Below are 19,155 nucleotides of genomic sequence, written 5' to 3'. Positions count from 1 at the left end.
ATCCTGGCTTCTGGTCCCATCACTTCATGGAAAATAGATGGGGGAAACAATGGAAACTGCGAGAGACTATTTTCTTGGGCTCCAAAAGCACTGTGAACTTTGACTGCAACCATGAAATTGAAAGAGGCTTGTTCCTTGGAAGAAAAGATGTGACTAACCTAGACAGCATGTTTTAAAGCAGAGACATTACCTAAATCAGTCCTTAATATTCATTGGAAGGACAGATTTTCTTTTTTCTTGGGCTCCAAAATCATTGCAACAGATGGGGAAGAAATGCAAACAGTGACAGGTTTTACTTTTTCTTGGACTCCAAAATCACTGTGAATGGTGCTTGCAGCCATGAAATTAAAAGATGCTTACTCTTACATAAATTATAGCAAGATCTTTTATGACCCACCTCCTAGAATAGTGGAAATAAAGGCAAAAATATATAACTGGTACCTAATTAAACGTAAAAGCTTTTGCACAGCAAAGGAAACTATAAACAAGGTAAAAAGACAGCCCTCAGAATGGAAGAAAATAATCAATATGAAACAACCAACAAAGAATTAATTTCCGAAATATACAGGGAGCTCATACAACTCAATAGCAGAAAAACAAACAACCCAATCAAAGAGTGGGTAAAAGACCTAAACAGGCATTTCTCCGAAAAAGACATACAGATGGCTAGTAAACATATGAAGAGGTGCTCAGTATCACTCATTATTAGAGAAATGCAAATCAAAACTACAATAAGATATAAGTTCAACCCAACACTGGAAAAGACCTTGATGCTGGAAAAGATTGAGGGCAGAAGGAGAAGAGTGTGTTAGAGGATGACATCACCATCTCAATGGCCATTAGTTTGAGCAAACTCTGGGAGATAGTGAAGGACAGGGAAACCTATTGTACTACAGTCCTTTGGGTCACAGAGAGTCGGACATGACTGAGCAACTGAACGATATCAAGTTCAATCTACCTTGCAGATAGAAGAGAGATGATTGAAAGTCTGATTTACAAGTACTGGCCCAAAAGAGCTGAGATTAATCATCAAACATTTTTCTAGAATGAGAGGATGCATATTTCGAAGAGCAGAGGTAAGATTGTCAGGATTTTCTTCTGACATTGGAGACAACATGCATGAACAATGAGAGACCCCAGATTTAAAGTGAGAATCAGGATAATCATGCCCCAGAAGGCAAGGAAAGTATGTTGTAAGACAGTGGAAGTCAACAGTGTAGAAATGTGGCTGAGAGCCTGATGACAATAAAGGATTACAAAAAATAAAATACAATTTAACTCAATTATTTGCTGAAATTTTACTCTTTTTCAAGGAAAATAGAGCTATATATTCTCAATGAAGAATATCTGATTACAGTGTTGTTTAGAGATCATGCTGTTTGTATTTCCTCTGTAATTTTCCTCTCCCCATACTCTTCAATGTCCCAAGAATATCTTTCTTAGTATAAAATGCCCTGTGATACTCCACTTCTTTTAGAAGCTAAAGATTTATTTTGTTTTTAATTTCATCATATCTTTTTAAATAGTTTGAAATGTCCTGGGATAGCAGATACTTAGGTTAGAACACTTAAAATATTCCAACCTAAACAGACATTTTAATTCTGCAAAGTATTCCTATTATAATTTATTTTATCAGTTCAGTTCAGTCACTCAGTTGTGGCCGACTCTTTGTGATCTCATGGACTGCAGCACTCCAGGCTTCCCTGTCATCATCAACCATCTAATGATGCCATCTAACCATCTCATCCTCTGTCATCCCCTTCTCCTCCCGCCTTCAATCTCTCCCAGCATTAGGGTCTTTTCCAATGTGTCAGGTCTTTGCATCAAGTGGCCAAAGTATTGGCATTTCAGCTTCAGCATCAGTCCTTCCAATGAATATTTAGGACTGATTTCCTTCAGGGTGGACTGGATGGGTCTCCTTACAGTCCAGGGGACTCTCAAGAGTCTTCTCCAGCACCACAATTCGATAGCATCAGTTCTTTGGTGCTAAGCCTTCTTTATGATCCCACTCTCACATCCATACATGACTACTGGACAAACCATAGCTTTGACTAGATGGACCTTTGTTGGCAAAGTAATGTCTCTGCTTTTTAATATGCTGTCTAGGTTGGTCATAGTTTTTCTTCCAGGGAGCAAGCGTCTTTTAATTTCATGGCTGCAGCCACTGTGCATAGTGATTTTGGAGCCCAAGAAAATAAAGTTTCTCACCATTTTCAATGTTTCCCCATCTCTTTGCTATGAAGTGATGAGACCAGATGCCATGATCTTAGTTTATTTTATAGGTTTTTTAAAAAATATCTTTTAGTTTATTTTGTAGTTTTTTTCTAATATGTAGAAATGTGGTATTATAACTTGGATCAGTTCAGTTCAGTTGCTCAGTTGTGTCCAACTCTTGGCAACCCCATGAACTGCAGCACACCAGGCATCCCTGTCCCTCACCAACTCCCGGAGTTTACCTAAACTCATGTCCATTGAGTCGGTGACGCCATCCAACCATCTCATCCTCTGTTGTCCCCTTCTCCTCCTGCCCTTAATCTTTCCTAGCATCAGGGCCTTTTCCAATAAGTCAGCTCTTCTTATCAGGTAGCCAAAGTATTGGAGTTTCAGCTTCAACATCAGTCCTTCCAGTGAACACCCAGGACTGATCTCCTTTAGGATGGAATGGTTGGATCTCCTTGCAGTCCGAGGGACTCTCAAGAGTCTTCTTCAGCACCACAGTTGAAAAGCATCAATTGTTCTGCACTCAGCTTTCTTTATACTCCAACCCTGACATCCATACATGACCACTGGAAAAACCATAGCCTTGACTTTTTGTTGGCTTTTTGTTGACCTTTGTTGGCAATGTGATGTCTCTGCTTTTTAATATGCTGTCTAGGTTGATCATAACTTTCCTTCCAAGAAGTAAGCGTCTTTTAATTTCATGGCTGCAATCACCATCTGCAGTGATTTTGGAGCCCAGAAAAATAAAGTCAGCCACTGTTTCACTGTTTCCTCATCTATTTGCCATGAAGTGATGGGACCAGATGCCATGATCTTAGTTTTCTGAATGTTGAGCTTTAAGCCAACTTTTTCACTCTCCTCTTTCATTAAGAGGCTTTTTAGTTCTTCTTCACTTTCTGCCTTAAGGGTGGTGTCATCTGCATATCTGAGGTTATTGATATTCCTCCCGGCAATCTTGATTCCAGCTTGTGCTTCTTCCAGCCCAGCGTTTCTCATGATGTACTCTGCATATAAGTTAAATAAGCAGGGTGACAATATACAGCCTTGATGTACTCCTTTTCCTATTTGGAACCAGTCTGTTGTTCCATGTCCAGTTCTAACTGTTGCTTCCTGACCTGCATATAGGTTTCTCAAGAGGCAGGTCAGGTGGTTTGGTATTCCTATCTCTTTCAGAATTTTCCGCAGTTTATTGTAATCCACACAGTCATAGGCTTTGGCATAGTCAATAAAGCAGAAATAGATGTTTTTCTGGAACTCTCTTGCTTTTTTGATGATCCAGTGGATGTTGGCAATTTGATCTCTGGTTCCTCTGCCTTTTCTAAAACCAGCTTGAACATCTGGATGTTCATGGTTCACGTATTGCTGAAACCTGGCTTGGAGAATTTTGAATATTCCTTTAGTAGTGTTTGAGATGAGTGCAGTTGTGCAGTAGTTTGAGCATTCTTTGGCATTGCCTTGCTTAGGGATTGGAATGTAAACTGACCTTTTGCAGTCCTATGGCCCCTGCTGAGTTTCCAAATTTGCTGATATATTGAGTGCAGCACTTTCACAGCATCATCTTTTAGGATTTGAAATAACTCAACTGGAATTCCATCACCTCCACTAGCTTTGTTTGTAGTGATGCTTCCTAGGCCCACCTGACTTCACATTCCAGGATGTCTGGCTCTAGGTCAGTGATCACACTGTCATGATTATATGGGTCGTCAAGATCTTTTTTGTACAGTTCTGTGTATTCTTGCCACCTCTGCTTGGTTGCTTCTGCTAAGTCACTTCAGTCATGTCCACCTCTGTTTGACCCCAGAGACGGCAGCCCACCAGGCTCCCCCATCCCTGGCATTCTCCAGGCAAGAACACTGGAGTGGGTTGCCGTTTCCTTCTCCAATGCATGAAAGTGAAAAGTGCAAGTGAAGTTGCTCAGTCGTGTCCGACTCTTAGCAACCCCATGGACTGTAGCCGACCAGGCTCCTCCATCCATGGGATTTTCCAGGCCAGAATACTGGAGTGGGGTGCCATTGCCTTTTCCATCTGCTTGGTTAGGATGTTTTATATTGAGATTACTGGCTGCAGTGTTAGTAACCACACTAATTTTAAGAAAAATCCTACTAGTGTTTTAATGGGAAGAGAATAAGAAGGATAAAATGGGAATGATTTGAAGAAATTTATAGATGTTAGTTGAAACACTTGTTAGTAGTTTCTTCATTGGAGTAACTATTTGTGTTTTGTGCTTTTTAGGAAATCATTTCAAGAAACATACCAATCAGATTCTGAAGAATGGAGATCGTCAAAAGATCTGAGAAGTCATCTTGAAAGTTTAGAATCCGAACTTCAATTTCTAAGTGGACTTACTGGTATCAGTATAAGAAATTATTGCAAGAAGACAGAAGACTTAACTAGCACTGAGATGGCAGAAAAGAGTAAGTCTTTTTCTTTTGGCTGCACCACATGGCTTGCAGAATCTTAATTTTAGTTTTCCATTGAGTGATTGATCCTGGTCTCACAGCAGTGAAAGTGTTGAGTCAACCATTAGACTAGCAGGGCATTTCTATAGCAAGCATTAATTTCAATCAGCAAGTAGTGTTGAGGTTTACCTTATTATGCATAGAAAATTAGTTTTCTTATCATTGAAATAAATTCTGCAAGGTAACGATTTGCATGTGTGGTTATGGTAAACTTGTTTGTCAGGTGTCTATTGAACTTTACAGTGTGTGTAATATTCTTAAAAGCTGCCTGATGTAGATATTAAAGAAGACATGGTCTCTCTTTAAGTACCTGAATAGTCAAGTAACAGAGATAAGTGATTTTAAGGAAAACAGCACTATTAGTTTGTAAATCTTAGCTGTTGTTCACTACTGACATGAGAACTGTGTCACCTCTCATACTCAGATATTTCAAGAACTGGATCATTTGGCAGAGGAGGGTTTCTGGTCCCAGTGACTAATGTTATATTAATTACTAAGAATCTGTGATACACTAACAAGTAAAGAGAAGCTAATTCAGCTCATAGTTGTATGTTGGGGTCTTTGTTTAGAAGAAGGAATCATTTTATGAAATGCTTCCTGATTTTCCTACAGAAATAACCCTCCTGATTGGGGAGAGGGAGAGTGATACTTCGAAGGTCATGGACAGCTCACTTCAGTGGAGTTACATGTAGAAATGAGTAATGAAATTTAGACACTTCAGGTACTTGAATAGTTGGAATACAGAGAGTATAGAGAGTGAAGTTTTACTGTGCAAAAGTCTGTCTTTCTATTTTGAGTCCCAGGTTTACCCTAGAAGATACTTAAGTGGTGGTGCCCATTCAGAATGCCTGTAAAATTTTTTTTAGCTTGTTTCTTTCTTTATTTTTGACTACACTGGGTCTTTGTTGCTGCATGTGGGCTTTCTCCAGTTGTGACCAGCTGGGGCTACTCTCCACTTGTTGTGCATGGACTTCTCATTGCAGTGGTTTCTCTTGTTGTGGAGCACAGGCTCTAGAGGGCATCAGCTCAGTAGTTGAGGTGCCTGGACTCAGTTGCCATGTAGCATGTGGAATCTTCCTGTGTCCCCTGCGTTGGCAGGTGAATTCTTTACCACTGGACCACTAGAGAATTCCCAGAATGCATTTAGAATGGACTTGTTTCAGAGCTTTTCCCGTTGCTGGCTTAGATTTCAATTTTCCTGGCTCTGCCAGGTTAGTTTCAATTTTTCACATAATATCTGGCTGATCCATCTGATTTTCAGTTTATAAAATTAGTTTACTCTCATCTTTTTCTCTTTATCCTTGTAGAATTGTGCCCTTCTGGTAGAAAGGCCAATACAGGGGTAGATTAAGAGGTACAAACTATTAGGTATAAAATAAGCTATAAGGGTATATTGTACAACATGGGGAATATGGCCAATATTTTATAATAACTGTAAAGGAGTATAACCTTTAAATATTGTGAATCACTATATTGTCCACCTGTAACATACATTGTATAGCACCTATACTCCATTTAAAAAAAGAGCAAATTGTGTCCTTCTAAAAATAACTTCATTAGAAAAATATAATAAAATCAGAATCATGGTTATCTCCTTTCTGAGACATAATGTATAACTTGGAAAAGGCATGAAGGAACTTTATGCAATACATTGAAATTTCTGTATCTTGATCTTGGTGGTGGTTACTTGGGAAACACATGTAAATATATATATATATATATATATATTTATATATATATCTCATGCTGTATACTTAAGAATAGGGCATTTTATGAGTTTGAGTGTATTCATGTTATACCGAAAAAGTACTTTTGCTATTTTAGTAAAGTTTTGAGAGTTAGCTGAGATAATTGCATGGATTTAATTTATTGTCTAAAAAATAATAATAATAATAATAATTTATTGTCTAACTGGAGCCAGACAATGTTGAAAATATGAAAAATACGAACAGTTATCATAATTCAAATTTGTCTAGAGTTATACTACCATATTTGTATTTCTTACCTTAATCTTTGGTATCATTGAGAACTAGAAAGTACAGGTTATCTTTAATCATATTTCTCAAAGGTGTATATCCTTCCAGGTATTTTCAATGCAAATGCTAACACTCTCACACATAAACCCACATGTATTATAGATAGCCACACAAAATTAAATAATTGATATTTAAAGAAAATTGTTACTTGCAAACAAAAATCTTTGTTTTTCTGATTTATAGGTATTAAAAAAGTTTTGCAGAGACACAGATTATCAGGAAATTGCCACATGATTACGTTTCAGCTTGAATTTCAGATTCTGGAAATCCAGGTAAATTAAGGAACATGTTGTGGTAGGTAACCCAGATTCTGCTGCTATGAAATAAAAATACCCCATACCCCAGTCTTCAGCAGTGGCTGAGTTGAGGAGACATTCCTGAGCCAGGACCCCTTGTAACATGTTTATACAAAGTGGTACCGTTAAAAAATTTTTTTTCTTTTAAATAAGAATACCCCAGCAACTGCATATGGTAGTATTATTGCTGAGAGCATAGTCTTTATTGAAATAGAGGTAATGAGATGTTTGTGGGATTCCAGTGTGAGCCCTGAGGTCATATGAACAGTCTTGGATGCCCTCAGTAGTCAGCTGATATCTCAGGTATCAGTAATCTATTAGTTATTTATTGCTGCTTAACATTTTCTCCCAAATTGAACAGTTTAAAACAACAAAGAGCATTTATTATCTCACCATTTTCTTTGAGGCACGAATTTGTGAGTAGCTCAGTTGGTGTTCTTCCTCTGGCCTCTCCTATAATTGTGGTCGTCTGGGACCACCACAGTCTGAAGACTGTTCAGAGCTGGAGGATTAGACTTCAAGATGGTCATGGTTATGCCAGAACTGGTTATACAGAACTACTGAGGCACAACACTGGAGGAAGATACTTTTGGCTAGGATTTTCACATAAAATCAGAAAGCAGACAGACAGAATGTTAACATGCAATCCCTGGTCAGCATAGGGCAGAACAAGACTCAGACATCTTCAAAGTCTGGCTCCAAGAAGAGTTGATCCAGGTGTAATTTTGAGAACTAACCAAGTCTGGGCAGGTGCTTTGATAGCAAAAAAACAATTTCAGTCAGTTTGTTTTATGAGTTTGGGCCTATAGGGAGAATGTATAGAGGAAAGAACAGATAAGGACAGGCAAGTTGCCTTGGCCTCAGTTCATCAGATATGGACTGAAATGAATGTAGACCAGTTGTCACAGCCAAGTCATAGTAATAAGCTGCTTGCTTGCATTCACAGTAGTGTGCCCGGATTCCTCATGCTTATCCTCAGCCTCAGAAATAGCCTCAAGTTGTGCCTTTTTCTATGCCTTTTTCTATATTAGAAGTTATCCCCAACTAGTCATGAGTGATTGGGTCAAGGTATCTGCACTAGAGGTTTTGCCTCTTGAGAACTCTTTGCAGTCTGTGTCCCTGGTTGTCACCACTGACCCTCGCAGGCTGAGAACTGACTAGGTCCCTCATCTGATGACAGAGTTTCCAACTTGCTCCCACCTCAGAGTATCTCTCTTTAGTCTGCCAAAGTGACCTAGAACATCCTCAGTGTGGCATTACCGAAACCAGTTGAGCAAGATGTCAGGTACGTGGGTGATGAGTATCCTTTCACTGCTGGCAGTTTGGCACCAGGCCTTGGAGCCTTGCAAAGTTCTTAGGATGATACTATACTTCTGCATGACCTCAAAGATCATCTGCTGAAGGCTAGAATAAAATATGGACCCAATTGAGTTGATCTTGTTTAGGATGAACAGCCCGTGCCAGGACTCCAGACTCCTCAGAATTCCTGGATGTTGTCCCATTTTAGAAGGATGCATAGTTGGACCAACTGCCTTTTCTTTCTGGCTAATGTGATCCTAAACTCAGAGTGGTGATATACCAAATGTTTACCTGCATTCTTGCCTCCATTAATGGCCAGGCCTGTAGATTGTGTCAGGTTGGCAGAATCAGAGCTCTGAGATCTAGTTCCATGTCTTAAAACGTCTGCACTATCAGTGTATACGTGTCCAGGAAACTGCTTAGGGGCATCCTGTTAGGTTGGTGCAAAAGCAATTGCAGTTTCGCATTGTTGAACTTTGCCATTTGATATTGGAATACATTCTTAAATAAATATGGTTATGGTATACATCATTTTAATGTGCATTTCTCACTTTATGTTTCTTTGCTAATTACTTGTTACTTGCTGTTTATTTTATATTTATTTTAGACTATAGAAATATTAGACAAAAAGCAAATTTGAGGAGTTTTTTAATTTGCATTAAAATGGGTCATAAATCAGAAGAGACAACTCATAACATCAAAACCACATTTGGCCCAGGAACTGCTAATGAGCATATGAGTGGTGGTTCCAGAAGTTTTGCAAAGGAGACGAGAGCCTTGAAAATGAGGAGCCTAGTAGCCGGCCATCAGAGGTTGACGATGACCAACTGAGAGCAATCATCAAAGTTGACCCTCTTACAATTACATGAGAAATTGCCAAAGAGCTCAGTGTCAACCATTCTATGGTCATTTGGCATTCAAAGCAAATTGTAAAGGTGAAGAAGCTCAGTAAGTGAATGCCTCATGAGCTGACTGAAAATTTAAAAAACCGTTGTTCTGAAGTGTTGTCTTAGCTTATTCTGTGCAACAACAGTGAACCATTTCTCAACTAGATTGTGATGTGTGATAAAAAGTGGATTTTATACAACAATCACCAGTGACCAGCTCAGTGGTTGGACTGAGAAGCAGCTCCAAAGCACTTCCCAAAGCAAACTTGCACCAGAGGAAAGTCATGGTCACTGTTTGGTGGTCTGCTGCCCATCTGATCAACTCCTGCTTTTTAAATCCCAGCAAAACCATTGCATCAGAGAAATATGCTCAGCAAATTGAGAGATGCACCAAAAACTGCAACACCTGAAGCCAGTATTGATCAACAGAATGGGTCCAATTCTGCTTCACAACAAAAATCCGTGTTGTACAACCAATGCTTCAAAGTTGAGCGAATCAGACTACGAAGTTTTGCCTCATCTGCCATATTCACCTGACCTCTTGCCAACTGACTACTACCTTCTCAAAGTATCTCAGCAACGTTTGGCAGGGAAAATGTTACCATACCCAGCAGGAGGCAGAAAACACTTTCTAAGTGTTTGTTGAATCCCAAAACATAAGTTTTTATGCTACAGGAATAAACAAACTTATTTCTCGTTGGTAAAAATGTGCTGATTGTAATGGTTCCTATTTTGATTAATAAAGATGTGTTTGAGCCTAGTTATAATGATTTAAAATTCACAGTTCAAAACTTCAGTTACTTTTGTATCAACCTAATAGTAGCCTTGGGCTTCTACAGGCTTTTTCTTCCATTGTTATTCATCTTTTTTATAGTCACTCCCTGGGTTATCTGGAGAGAAGCCAGATTGCTGGTAAAATTAGGCTCATTCTTGGGAAATTGTTGTTCAGTCACTCAGTCGTGTCCGACTCTCTGCAACCCCATGGACTGCAGCACGCTAGGCTTCCCTGTCCTTCACCATCTCCCGGAGTTTGCTCAAACTCATGTCCATTGAGTTGGTGATGCCATCCAACTACCTCATCCTCTGTCATCCCCTTCTCCTCCTGCCTTCAACCTTTACCAGCATCAGGGTCTTTTCTAATGAGTAGGCTCTTCGCCTCACGTGGCCAACGTATTGGAACTTCAGCTTCAGCATCAGGCCTTCCAGTGAATATATCAATGAATATCAGGATTGATTTTCTTTAGGATTGACTGGTTTGATCCCCTTGCAGTCCAAGGGACATGTATGGGAAGCTGTACATGAGTCCAGTTGCAAAAAAGACCATACACTGAAGTTGAGATGAACAACCTACTCAGTGCAGCTGTACATTCCAGGATAGGTTGTGGCCAGAAGTTGATTGGTGTGCTCATTAGTGGGGCTTTGGTCTGAGAGATAAAACAGAATAGAATATTTTAATTTCATTTTGTTGAAGTTGCATACTTGTGGTCACTTTAATCCTTTGAAGGAAAGCATCAAGTGGCAAGTTGGTCACATCAGAAGTCAGATCACACTTAAGGTTTCAATTTAGGGACATTTTTTTAAATAACATGATGTGCTTCTGAAGAATGGCTATTATTTGACTAGAGGCATTCCTAGCATGAACTGGTACTGCAGTTCCCACAGTGGCTTGACTTGAATGGTCCTGGGTGGCCACCATGAAGTCACATAGACAGGACCAGAGCCATGTGGGGCCTGCCATACAGGCCTGCTACCCATGCTATAGTGGCTACACTCCCTACCTCCTGCCAGACAGTAGTGACACCAGCCCAGACCTCACCTCCCTATCAACAGTACTTAAGCTAATATTCTGATCCTCATACTACCAAAGCATGATTGAAAATTTTGTAACCATTTTGTAATGGCCTGCAGTTACACTGTTAGCTCATATGCTTAATTAATTAAAATTAGTTGTGCTCCATATAATAGGAAACTTAAAAAAAAAAGGAAGATTCAGAATACTAGAAGTTTATTTTGCTTAAACAAAATTGCAAGATCTGTTTTCAAGGGCTGGATGGTGGTTTTATGACCATAAGGCCCTGCCATCACCCATGTGGGTGCCACATTATGGTGCAGCTATCACTTCAGCATTTCAGACATTGGGAAAGGGCTGGGCAAACAGGGGCTCACCTTTTCCACTGAACAGCATTTTTTAGAAATTGTAATACCCATCATTTTCACCTGCATTCTAATGGCCAATAAATAAATGCAGGGGAGGCTGGAAATTTAGTCTTCATTATGCATGGCCATGTGGCCAATGGACAAATTGGAGCAAGAAAGAAGTCCACATATTAGGGACTACCAGCAGTTTCTGTCCCATATACTTTAGGGGATGCAGGAAAAAAAATCTAAGGAGAACAGTTTATACAATTTGAAAGACCTAGAACTCAGTGATCACTGAATCTCTAAAGGGACATAAGTTGTCATTATATACATTTCAATGTGTTTAGGTGCTTTTGAACTGCTTAATTTTACCTAATTTGCTACAGAAAGAGCATGCTGTCCCAAGCTATGTTAAGAACACTCTGTTTCTCTCTATACCTTAGAACTATATCTCGAGTGGAATCACCAGGTTAAAGGAGATGTACATGTAAATTTTGATTGATAGTACCAAACTGCCTTCTAAAATACTTTTACCATTTTACATATTGGGCAGATTTTTATAGTTGAGACTGATAGAAAAGCAGTGGTAAAGAAATAGCTATATTTTATGTTCTAAAACATTTTTAAAAACAAAATTTCCACTAGAGGGAGATGTTTAGCTATCAGAAACTTTAAAACTAACCTAACTAATAAATCTATCTTATTATAGAATATTGTTATTATAAAATCATGGTAGTACAGTCTTAGAAACCACAGGTGACCTAAAATCGTATAAATAGGATGTTGGGACCAAAAGTAAACTGATAGATTATCTGGGTCAACCCTGTTACTCTATAGGGAAACGCACCCAGAATGTTTGAATGATTTCCCATGTTGGCACAGTTCTTGTCATATGCAATTGGAGCATACAACTCTTTTCTCCAGATTTACTGTCTGATGTTGTTAGTGTTGGTGTACTGTTTGTGAGGAGTTGCAAGAATATTAGAATCAACATGTACCAGCATTTATGGTCCATGTAGCACAATAAATCAAATGGGTGGCAGTTTGTGGAGTAAGAGACAAATTGAATGTATTTTTGTAATTACTCTCCCTAAAACCCAACGAACTGGAAAAAATGATCCCCAAAATAGGGAACTTTTGAAACTAAAAAGAATATTTGTCTTGGTACAAGTTCAACTACTGGGAACTATAAAAAATAAAATTGACAGCTTGGGTAATCACAAAGGTATGTGAGACAATTAAAAACAATGGCAGGGTTGAACAATAAGGTTCACCTCCTACACAGAGCCAGCCCTTCAAAACTGAAGAGGTGGCTGTTTCATCTAATGCATAGAAACCAACAAAGACAATCTGGTAAAATGAAGAAAGAGAGTAATATGTTTGAAACAAGAAAGAACAAGATACAACCTTAGGAAAAAAACCTTAATGAAGCAGAGATAAGTAATTTACCTGATGAAGAGTTCAAAGTAATGGTCACAAAGATGCTAACCAAACTCAGGAAAGGAATGCATGAATACATTGAGAACTTCAACAAAGATATGGAAAATATAAGTTCCAAACAGAAGTCCCGGAGCTGAAGAATACAGTAACTGAATTGAAAAATATGTTAGAGAATTTCAACTGCTGACAACATGAGAGAGAATAAAAGATCAGTAAACTCAAAGACAGGGCACAGGAACTCACCACATCAAAGCAACAAGAGGAAAAAAGAATGAAAATGAAGGTAGTTTAAGGGATTTATGGGATAAAATGAAGCATGCTAACATTGACATTATAGGCATCCCAGAGGAGAAGAGAAAGGGTACAAAAACATACTAGAACAAATAATGGTGGCAATTTAACTTCCCTAAACTGTAAAAACAGTTCTTCAGATCCAGGAACCCCAGTGAGTTCCATGTTAGAGAAACCCCCCAAAACCCCACGCAGAGACACATTAAAATCAAAATTTGAAACCAAGAAGAGACTCTTAAAAGCAAAAACAAGAGAAAAACAATTGTTATATATAAGGGAACCCCCTAAAAACTTTCAGCAGGTTTTTTAGCAGAAACTTTGCAGATGAGAGGAGAGTGGCAGGATTTATTCAACGTGCTGAAAGAAAATAATTTCCAACCAAGATTAAGCCTGGCAAAGTTATGATTCAGAATTGAAGGAGAGATGAAATAGTTTTGCAGATAAGCAAAAGCTAAAGGAGTTTATCACCACTAAACCAGCCTTAAGAGAAATGTTAAAGGGATTTCCTTAAGCTGAAAAGAAAGGTCAGTAAATTGTTGACAGGAAAACATGAAAGTATAAATCTCACTGGTAAATGTAAATATATAATTGTTGTTCAATTACTAAGTTGTGTTTGATTCTTTGTGACCCCATGGACTGCGGCAAGTCAGGATAGGTAGTGAATTAATCACTTATAAAGCTAGTATGAAGGTTAAAAGACAAAAGTAGTAAAAACAACTAACTACAGTAATTATTTATGGGAGTATGGCTGAGTCCCTTTGCTCTCCACCTGAAAATACCACAACATTGTTAATTGACTATATTCCAGTATCAAAGATATGAAACCCAAAAATAACAGAAGGAAGGGAATAAATAACATATATCAACAGAATTGCCTGGCAGTCTAGTGGTTAGGACTCTGCAATCTCACTGCAGAGGGCCTGGGTTTGATCCCTAGGAACTAATACCCCACGAGCCATGCAGTGTGGCCAAAACAAGGAAAACTCGGAACATAGATCAGAGCAGAAGAAAATGAAATAGGAACTAAAAAGACGTTAGAAAAGATCAATGAAACTAAGAGCTGGTAATTTGAAAGGATAGTCAAAACTGAATAAATAGACACACCAAGAAAAAGAAGAAAGACTTAAAACTCAGAAATGAAAGAGGAGTCATTACAGCTGCTACCACAGGAAAACACAGGATCATAAGAGACCACTGTGAACAGTTGTGCACCAACAAAGGGAGAAGCAGCTAAAAACAACCTTCCAGGGCTGAGTCAGGAAGAAGTAGAAAATCTGAACAGACTAATTACTAACAGGGAGATTGAATCGGTAATTTAAAACCTCCCAACTAACTGAAATCCAGGACCAGAAGGTTTCACTGATGACTGTACCAAACATTTAAAGCATTAATACCAGTGTTTCTAAAACTGTTCCAAAAAGCAGAGGAAGAGCACTTTGAACTCACTGCATAAGGCCAGCATTACTCTGATACCCCAAACAGACAAGGCACAAAGAAGAAAATTAAAACCCAATGTCCCTGGTGAACATAGATGCAAAAATCCTTAATAAAATTAAAAACTAAATTCAACAATGCATTAAAAGGATCATACATGATGATCAAGTGAAATTTATTTCAGGGATGCAGAGATTGTTCAAAATTTGCAAATCAATTGATGGGTATACCACAACAGAAAAAGAAGGATAAAAAATTAATATGATTATCTCAATACATGCCAAAAAAGCATTTGATTAATGTCAACAACCATTTATCAAATTTAACCATTTAATCATTTCGACAAAGTGAGTATAGAGGGAATATACCTCAAAATAATAAAGGATATATATGATAAGCTCTGTATAGCCAGCAACAACAAGACCGGGAGCTGACTGTTGCTCAGATCATGAACTCCTTATTGCCAAATTCAGACTTAAATTGAAGAAAGTAGGGAAAACCACTAGACCATTCAGGTATGACCTAAATCAAATCCCTTATGATTATACAGTGGAAGTGACAAATAGATTTAAGGGACTAGATCAGGCACTAGAGTGCCTGATGAACTATGGATAGAGGTTTGTGACATTGTACAGGAGACAGGGATCAAGACCATCCCTGTGGAAAAGAAATGCAAAAAAGCAAAATGGCTGTCTGAGGAGGCCTTACAAATAGCTGTGAAAAGAACAGAAGCGAAAAGCAAAGGAGAAAAGGAAAGGTACTCCCATTTGAATGCACAGTTCCAAAGAAGAGCAAGGAGAGATTAGAAGGACTTTCTCAGTGATCAGTGCAAATAAATAGGGGAAAACAACAGAATGGGAAAGACTACAGATCTCTTCAAGAAAACTAGAGATACCAAGGGAACATTTCATGCAAAGATGGGCTTGATAAAGGATAGAAATGGTAGGGACCTAACAGAAGCAGAAGATATTAAGAAGAGGTGGCAAGAATACACAGAAGAACTGTACAAAAAAGATCTTCATGACTCAGATAATCACGATGGTATGCTCACTCACCAAGAGGCAGAAATCCTGGAATGTGAAGTCAAGCGTGCCTTAGAAAGCATCAATACGAACAAATCTAGTGGATGTGATGGAATTCCAGTTGAGCTATTTCAAATCCTGAAAGATGATGCTGTGAAAGTGCTGCACTCAATATGCAAATTTGGAAAACTCAGCAGGGGCCTCGGGACTGAAAAGGTCAGTTTTCATTATAATCCCAAAGAAAGGCAATGCCAAAGAATGCTCAAACTATCACACAGTTGCACTCATCTCACACGCTAGTAAAGTAATGCTCAAAATTCTCCAAGCCAGGCTTCAGCAATACGTGAACCATGAACTTCCAGATGGTCAAGCTGGTTTTAGAAAAGGCAGAGGAACCAGAGATCAAATTGCCAACATCCACTGGATCATCAAAAAAGCAAGAGAGTTCCAGAAAAACATCTGTTTCTGCTTTATTGACTATGCCAAAGCCTTTGACTGTGTGGATCACAATAAACTGTGGAAAACTCTGAAGGTGATGGGAATACCAGACCACCTGACCTGCCTCTTGAGAAACCTATATGCAGGTCAGGAAGCAACAGTTAGAACTGGACATGGAACAACAGACTGGTTCCAGATAGGAAAAGGAGTGTGTCAAGGCTGTATATTGTCACCCTGCTTATTTAACTTATATGCAGAGTACATCATGAGAAACGCTGGGTTTGAAGAAGCACAAGCTGGAATCAAGATTGCCAGGAGGAATATCAATAACTTTAGATATGCAGATGACACCACCCTTATGGCAGAAAGTGAAGAGGAACTAAAAAGCCTCTTGATGAAAGTGAAGGAGGAGAGTGAAAAAGTTGGCTTAAAGCTCGACATTCAGAAAACTAAGATCATGGCATCTGGTCCCATCACTTCATGACAAATAGATGGGGAAACAGTGGAAACAGTGTCAGACTTTATTTTGGGGGGCTCCAACATCACTGCAGATGGTGATTGCAGCCTTGAAATTAAAAGACACTTACTCCTTGGAAGGAAAGTTATGACCAACCTAGACAGCATATTAAAAAGCAGAGACATTGCTTTGCCAACAAAGGTCCGTCTAGTCAAGGCTATGGTTTTTCCAGTGGTCATGTATGGATGTAAGAGTTGGACAATGAAGAAAGCTGAGCGCTGAAGAATTGATGCTTTTGAACTGTGGTGTTGGATAAGACTCTTGAGAGTCCCTTGGACTGCAAGAAGATCCAACCATTCCATCCTAAAGGAGATCAGTTCTGGGTGTTCCTGGATCAGTTCAAGGACTGATGTTGAAGCTGAAACTCCAATACTTTGGCCACCTAATGCGAAGAGCTGACTCATTGGAAAAGACCCTGATGCTGCGAAAGATTGAGGGCAGGAGGAGAGGGGGACGACAGAGGATGAGCTGGTTGGAGGGCATCACTGACTTGATGGACATGGGTTTGGTGGACTCCGGGAGTTGGTGATGGACAGGGAGGCCTGGCGTGCTGTGATTCATGGGGTCACAAAGAGTCAGACACGACTGAGTGACTGAACTGAACTGATAGAGTCCATGGGGTCACAAAGAGTCAGACACAACTGAGTGACTTTGACTCTCACTTTATGTCTACAGAGCGAAGACTATAGAATGGGGAAAGGATAGTTTCTTCAATAAATGGTGTTGGAACAACTGGATAGCCACATGCCAAAGAATGAAACTGGATCCCTCTTACATCATACACAAAACCTAACTCAAATTAACAAGTAACAATATTAACTCAAAATAGGTTAAAATTTTGAATGTCAGACCTGAGACCCTAAAAATGCTACAAGAAAACATAGATGTTAAGCCTTTTGACATCACTCTGGCAATGACTTTTTAGATTTGACACCAGATGCAAAAATGAACAAGTGGAACTATGTGAAACTAAAAAGTTTCTGCACAGCAAGGGAAACCATAAACAAAATGACAAGGCTGAATGGGAGAAAATAGTTGCAAATCATATCTAATAAGGTATTAATATCGAAAACATATAAATCGTAGGCTTTATAATGACAAGATAATTTGCCTATTCTAATGGGTAAAAGGCCAAAATCCAAAACACACACACACTCAAACAAAGACAAGCTATTCCTCTGAGATTTTTTCTTTCCTTTCTTTTGTGTGTGTGTTGGGGGGTGTTATCATAGCTTGATATGAGATGCAGTTCACATAACATGTAATTCATCCATTTAAGGTATACATTCAGCAGTTTTTATTCTGTTCAGATTTGTGCAACCATCACATCCAGTTTAGAACTTTTTTATTACCTCAAAGAAAAACCTCATCTTCTTTATCACCCCTCATTTTCCCTTCTTCTGCCCAAACCTAACTTATCCATATCTTTTGTCTCTATAGATGTGCCTATTCTGGCACTTCATAAAAAATGGAGTTGCATAATTTTTGGTCTTTTTTTGACCAATTTCTTTTGCTTAGCACCAGTGTTTTCAGGATTCATTCATTCATGTTATCACATTTATTGTTACTTCATTCTTTTTTTCTAGCTGTGTTGTGAGGATGTATCACATTTTGCTTCTTCATTCATCAGCTAAGAAACATTTGGTGGTTTGTTTTTTCCTTTTGGCTGTTATGGATAACACTTCTGAAACTACTCATGTATATAAGTTTTTCAGTGGACATGTGTTTTAATTTTTCTCGTGTATATCTGGGTAAAGAATTACTATGGGATTTCTTGGTGGCTCAGTGGTAAAGAATCCACCTGCTAGGCAGGAGACCACCTGCAATGCAGAAGACTTGGGTTCAGTCCTTGGGTTGAGAAAATCCCCTGGAGAAGGAAATAGCAACTCACTCTAGTATTCTAGCCTTGAAAGCTCATGGACAGCTTTGCGCAGTGGCAGTATCGTAGCCAATGAGGTTTATCCGAGGCGCGATTATTGCTAATTGAAAGCTCATGGACAGAGGAGACTGGTGGGCTACAGTCCTTAGAGTAACAAGAGTTGGACACAACTTTGCAACTACACCACCACCACCAGAAAATTACTGGGTCAGATGGAAGTACAGCTATCACTGTATGTTGAGCATGTTTTCATACGTGTATTGGCCATTTGTATTATCATCTCTGATGAAGTGTCTGTTGAGATCCATTGCCCAGTTTTTAATTGGGTTATTTGTCTTTTTATTATTGAGTTGTAAGAGTGTTCTGGAAATTTGTTTCTGATTAGATATGGTAGTAGATGCCCATAGTCTATTTTAACTACAGCTGCTCCTAATAATTCCCACTATATTCTTGAGCAGCTGAAAAACTAAACAGAGATTATAAGCAAATAATATCCATTTCTCCAGCAGCTGAAAATACTGAAAAGTCAGATACATCCAGACAAATGGGGAAGAATCAATCATTTATCTGTTCATCCTGTATCCTTTGGAAATAGCAGAAATTGCTGTATCTACTCCTGTAAACAAAAAAGATCCACAGAGTACACAGCACAAAGATGGTACAGAGTTTGTTCATCATCATTTAGGATTCTTGCCATGAAAGGAATTAGAAAATGGAGTTAAAGTCTCTTTGAAAGAATGAATCCAGGAAATGCAGGAACATGCTATATTGTAACTGTTTACATTCTTAAATGAAAGC

The 19,155-nt window shown here is 38.8% G+C and overlaps 1 protein-coding gene and 1 pseudogene across 1 annotated transcript in view; both read left to right on the top strand.

Annotated features, from left to right (window-relative positions):
• CENPP (centromere protein P) overlaps positions 1–19,155 on the top strand; it is a 229,252-nt gene that overhangs the window by 15,773 nt on the left and 194,324 nt on the right. Inside the window, exons 2-3 of the mRNA XM_061163641.1 lie at positions 4,453–4,634; positions 6,899–6,987. Coding sequence (XP_061019624.1) covers positions 4,453–4,634; positions 6,899–6,987 — 271 coding nt within the window. The remainder of the gene's footprint in view (positions 1–4,452; positions 4,635–6,898; positions 6,988–19,155) is intronic.
• LOC133071499 (U4 spliceosomal RNA) lies at positions 18,401–18,528 on the top strand (annotated as a pseudogene).

Source organism: Dama dama, chromosome 16 (genome assembly GCF_033118175.1).
Source record: "Dama dama isolate Ldn47 chromosome 16, ASM3311817v1, whole genome shotgun sequence".
In the NCBI taxonomy this organism is placed as follows: Eukaryota; Metazoa; Chordata; class Mammalia; order Artiodactyla; family Cervidae; genus Dama; species Dama dama.
Note: the sequence above shows the minus strand (reverse complement) of the source record. Positions and strands in the feature narration are given on the sequence as shown.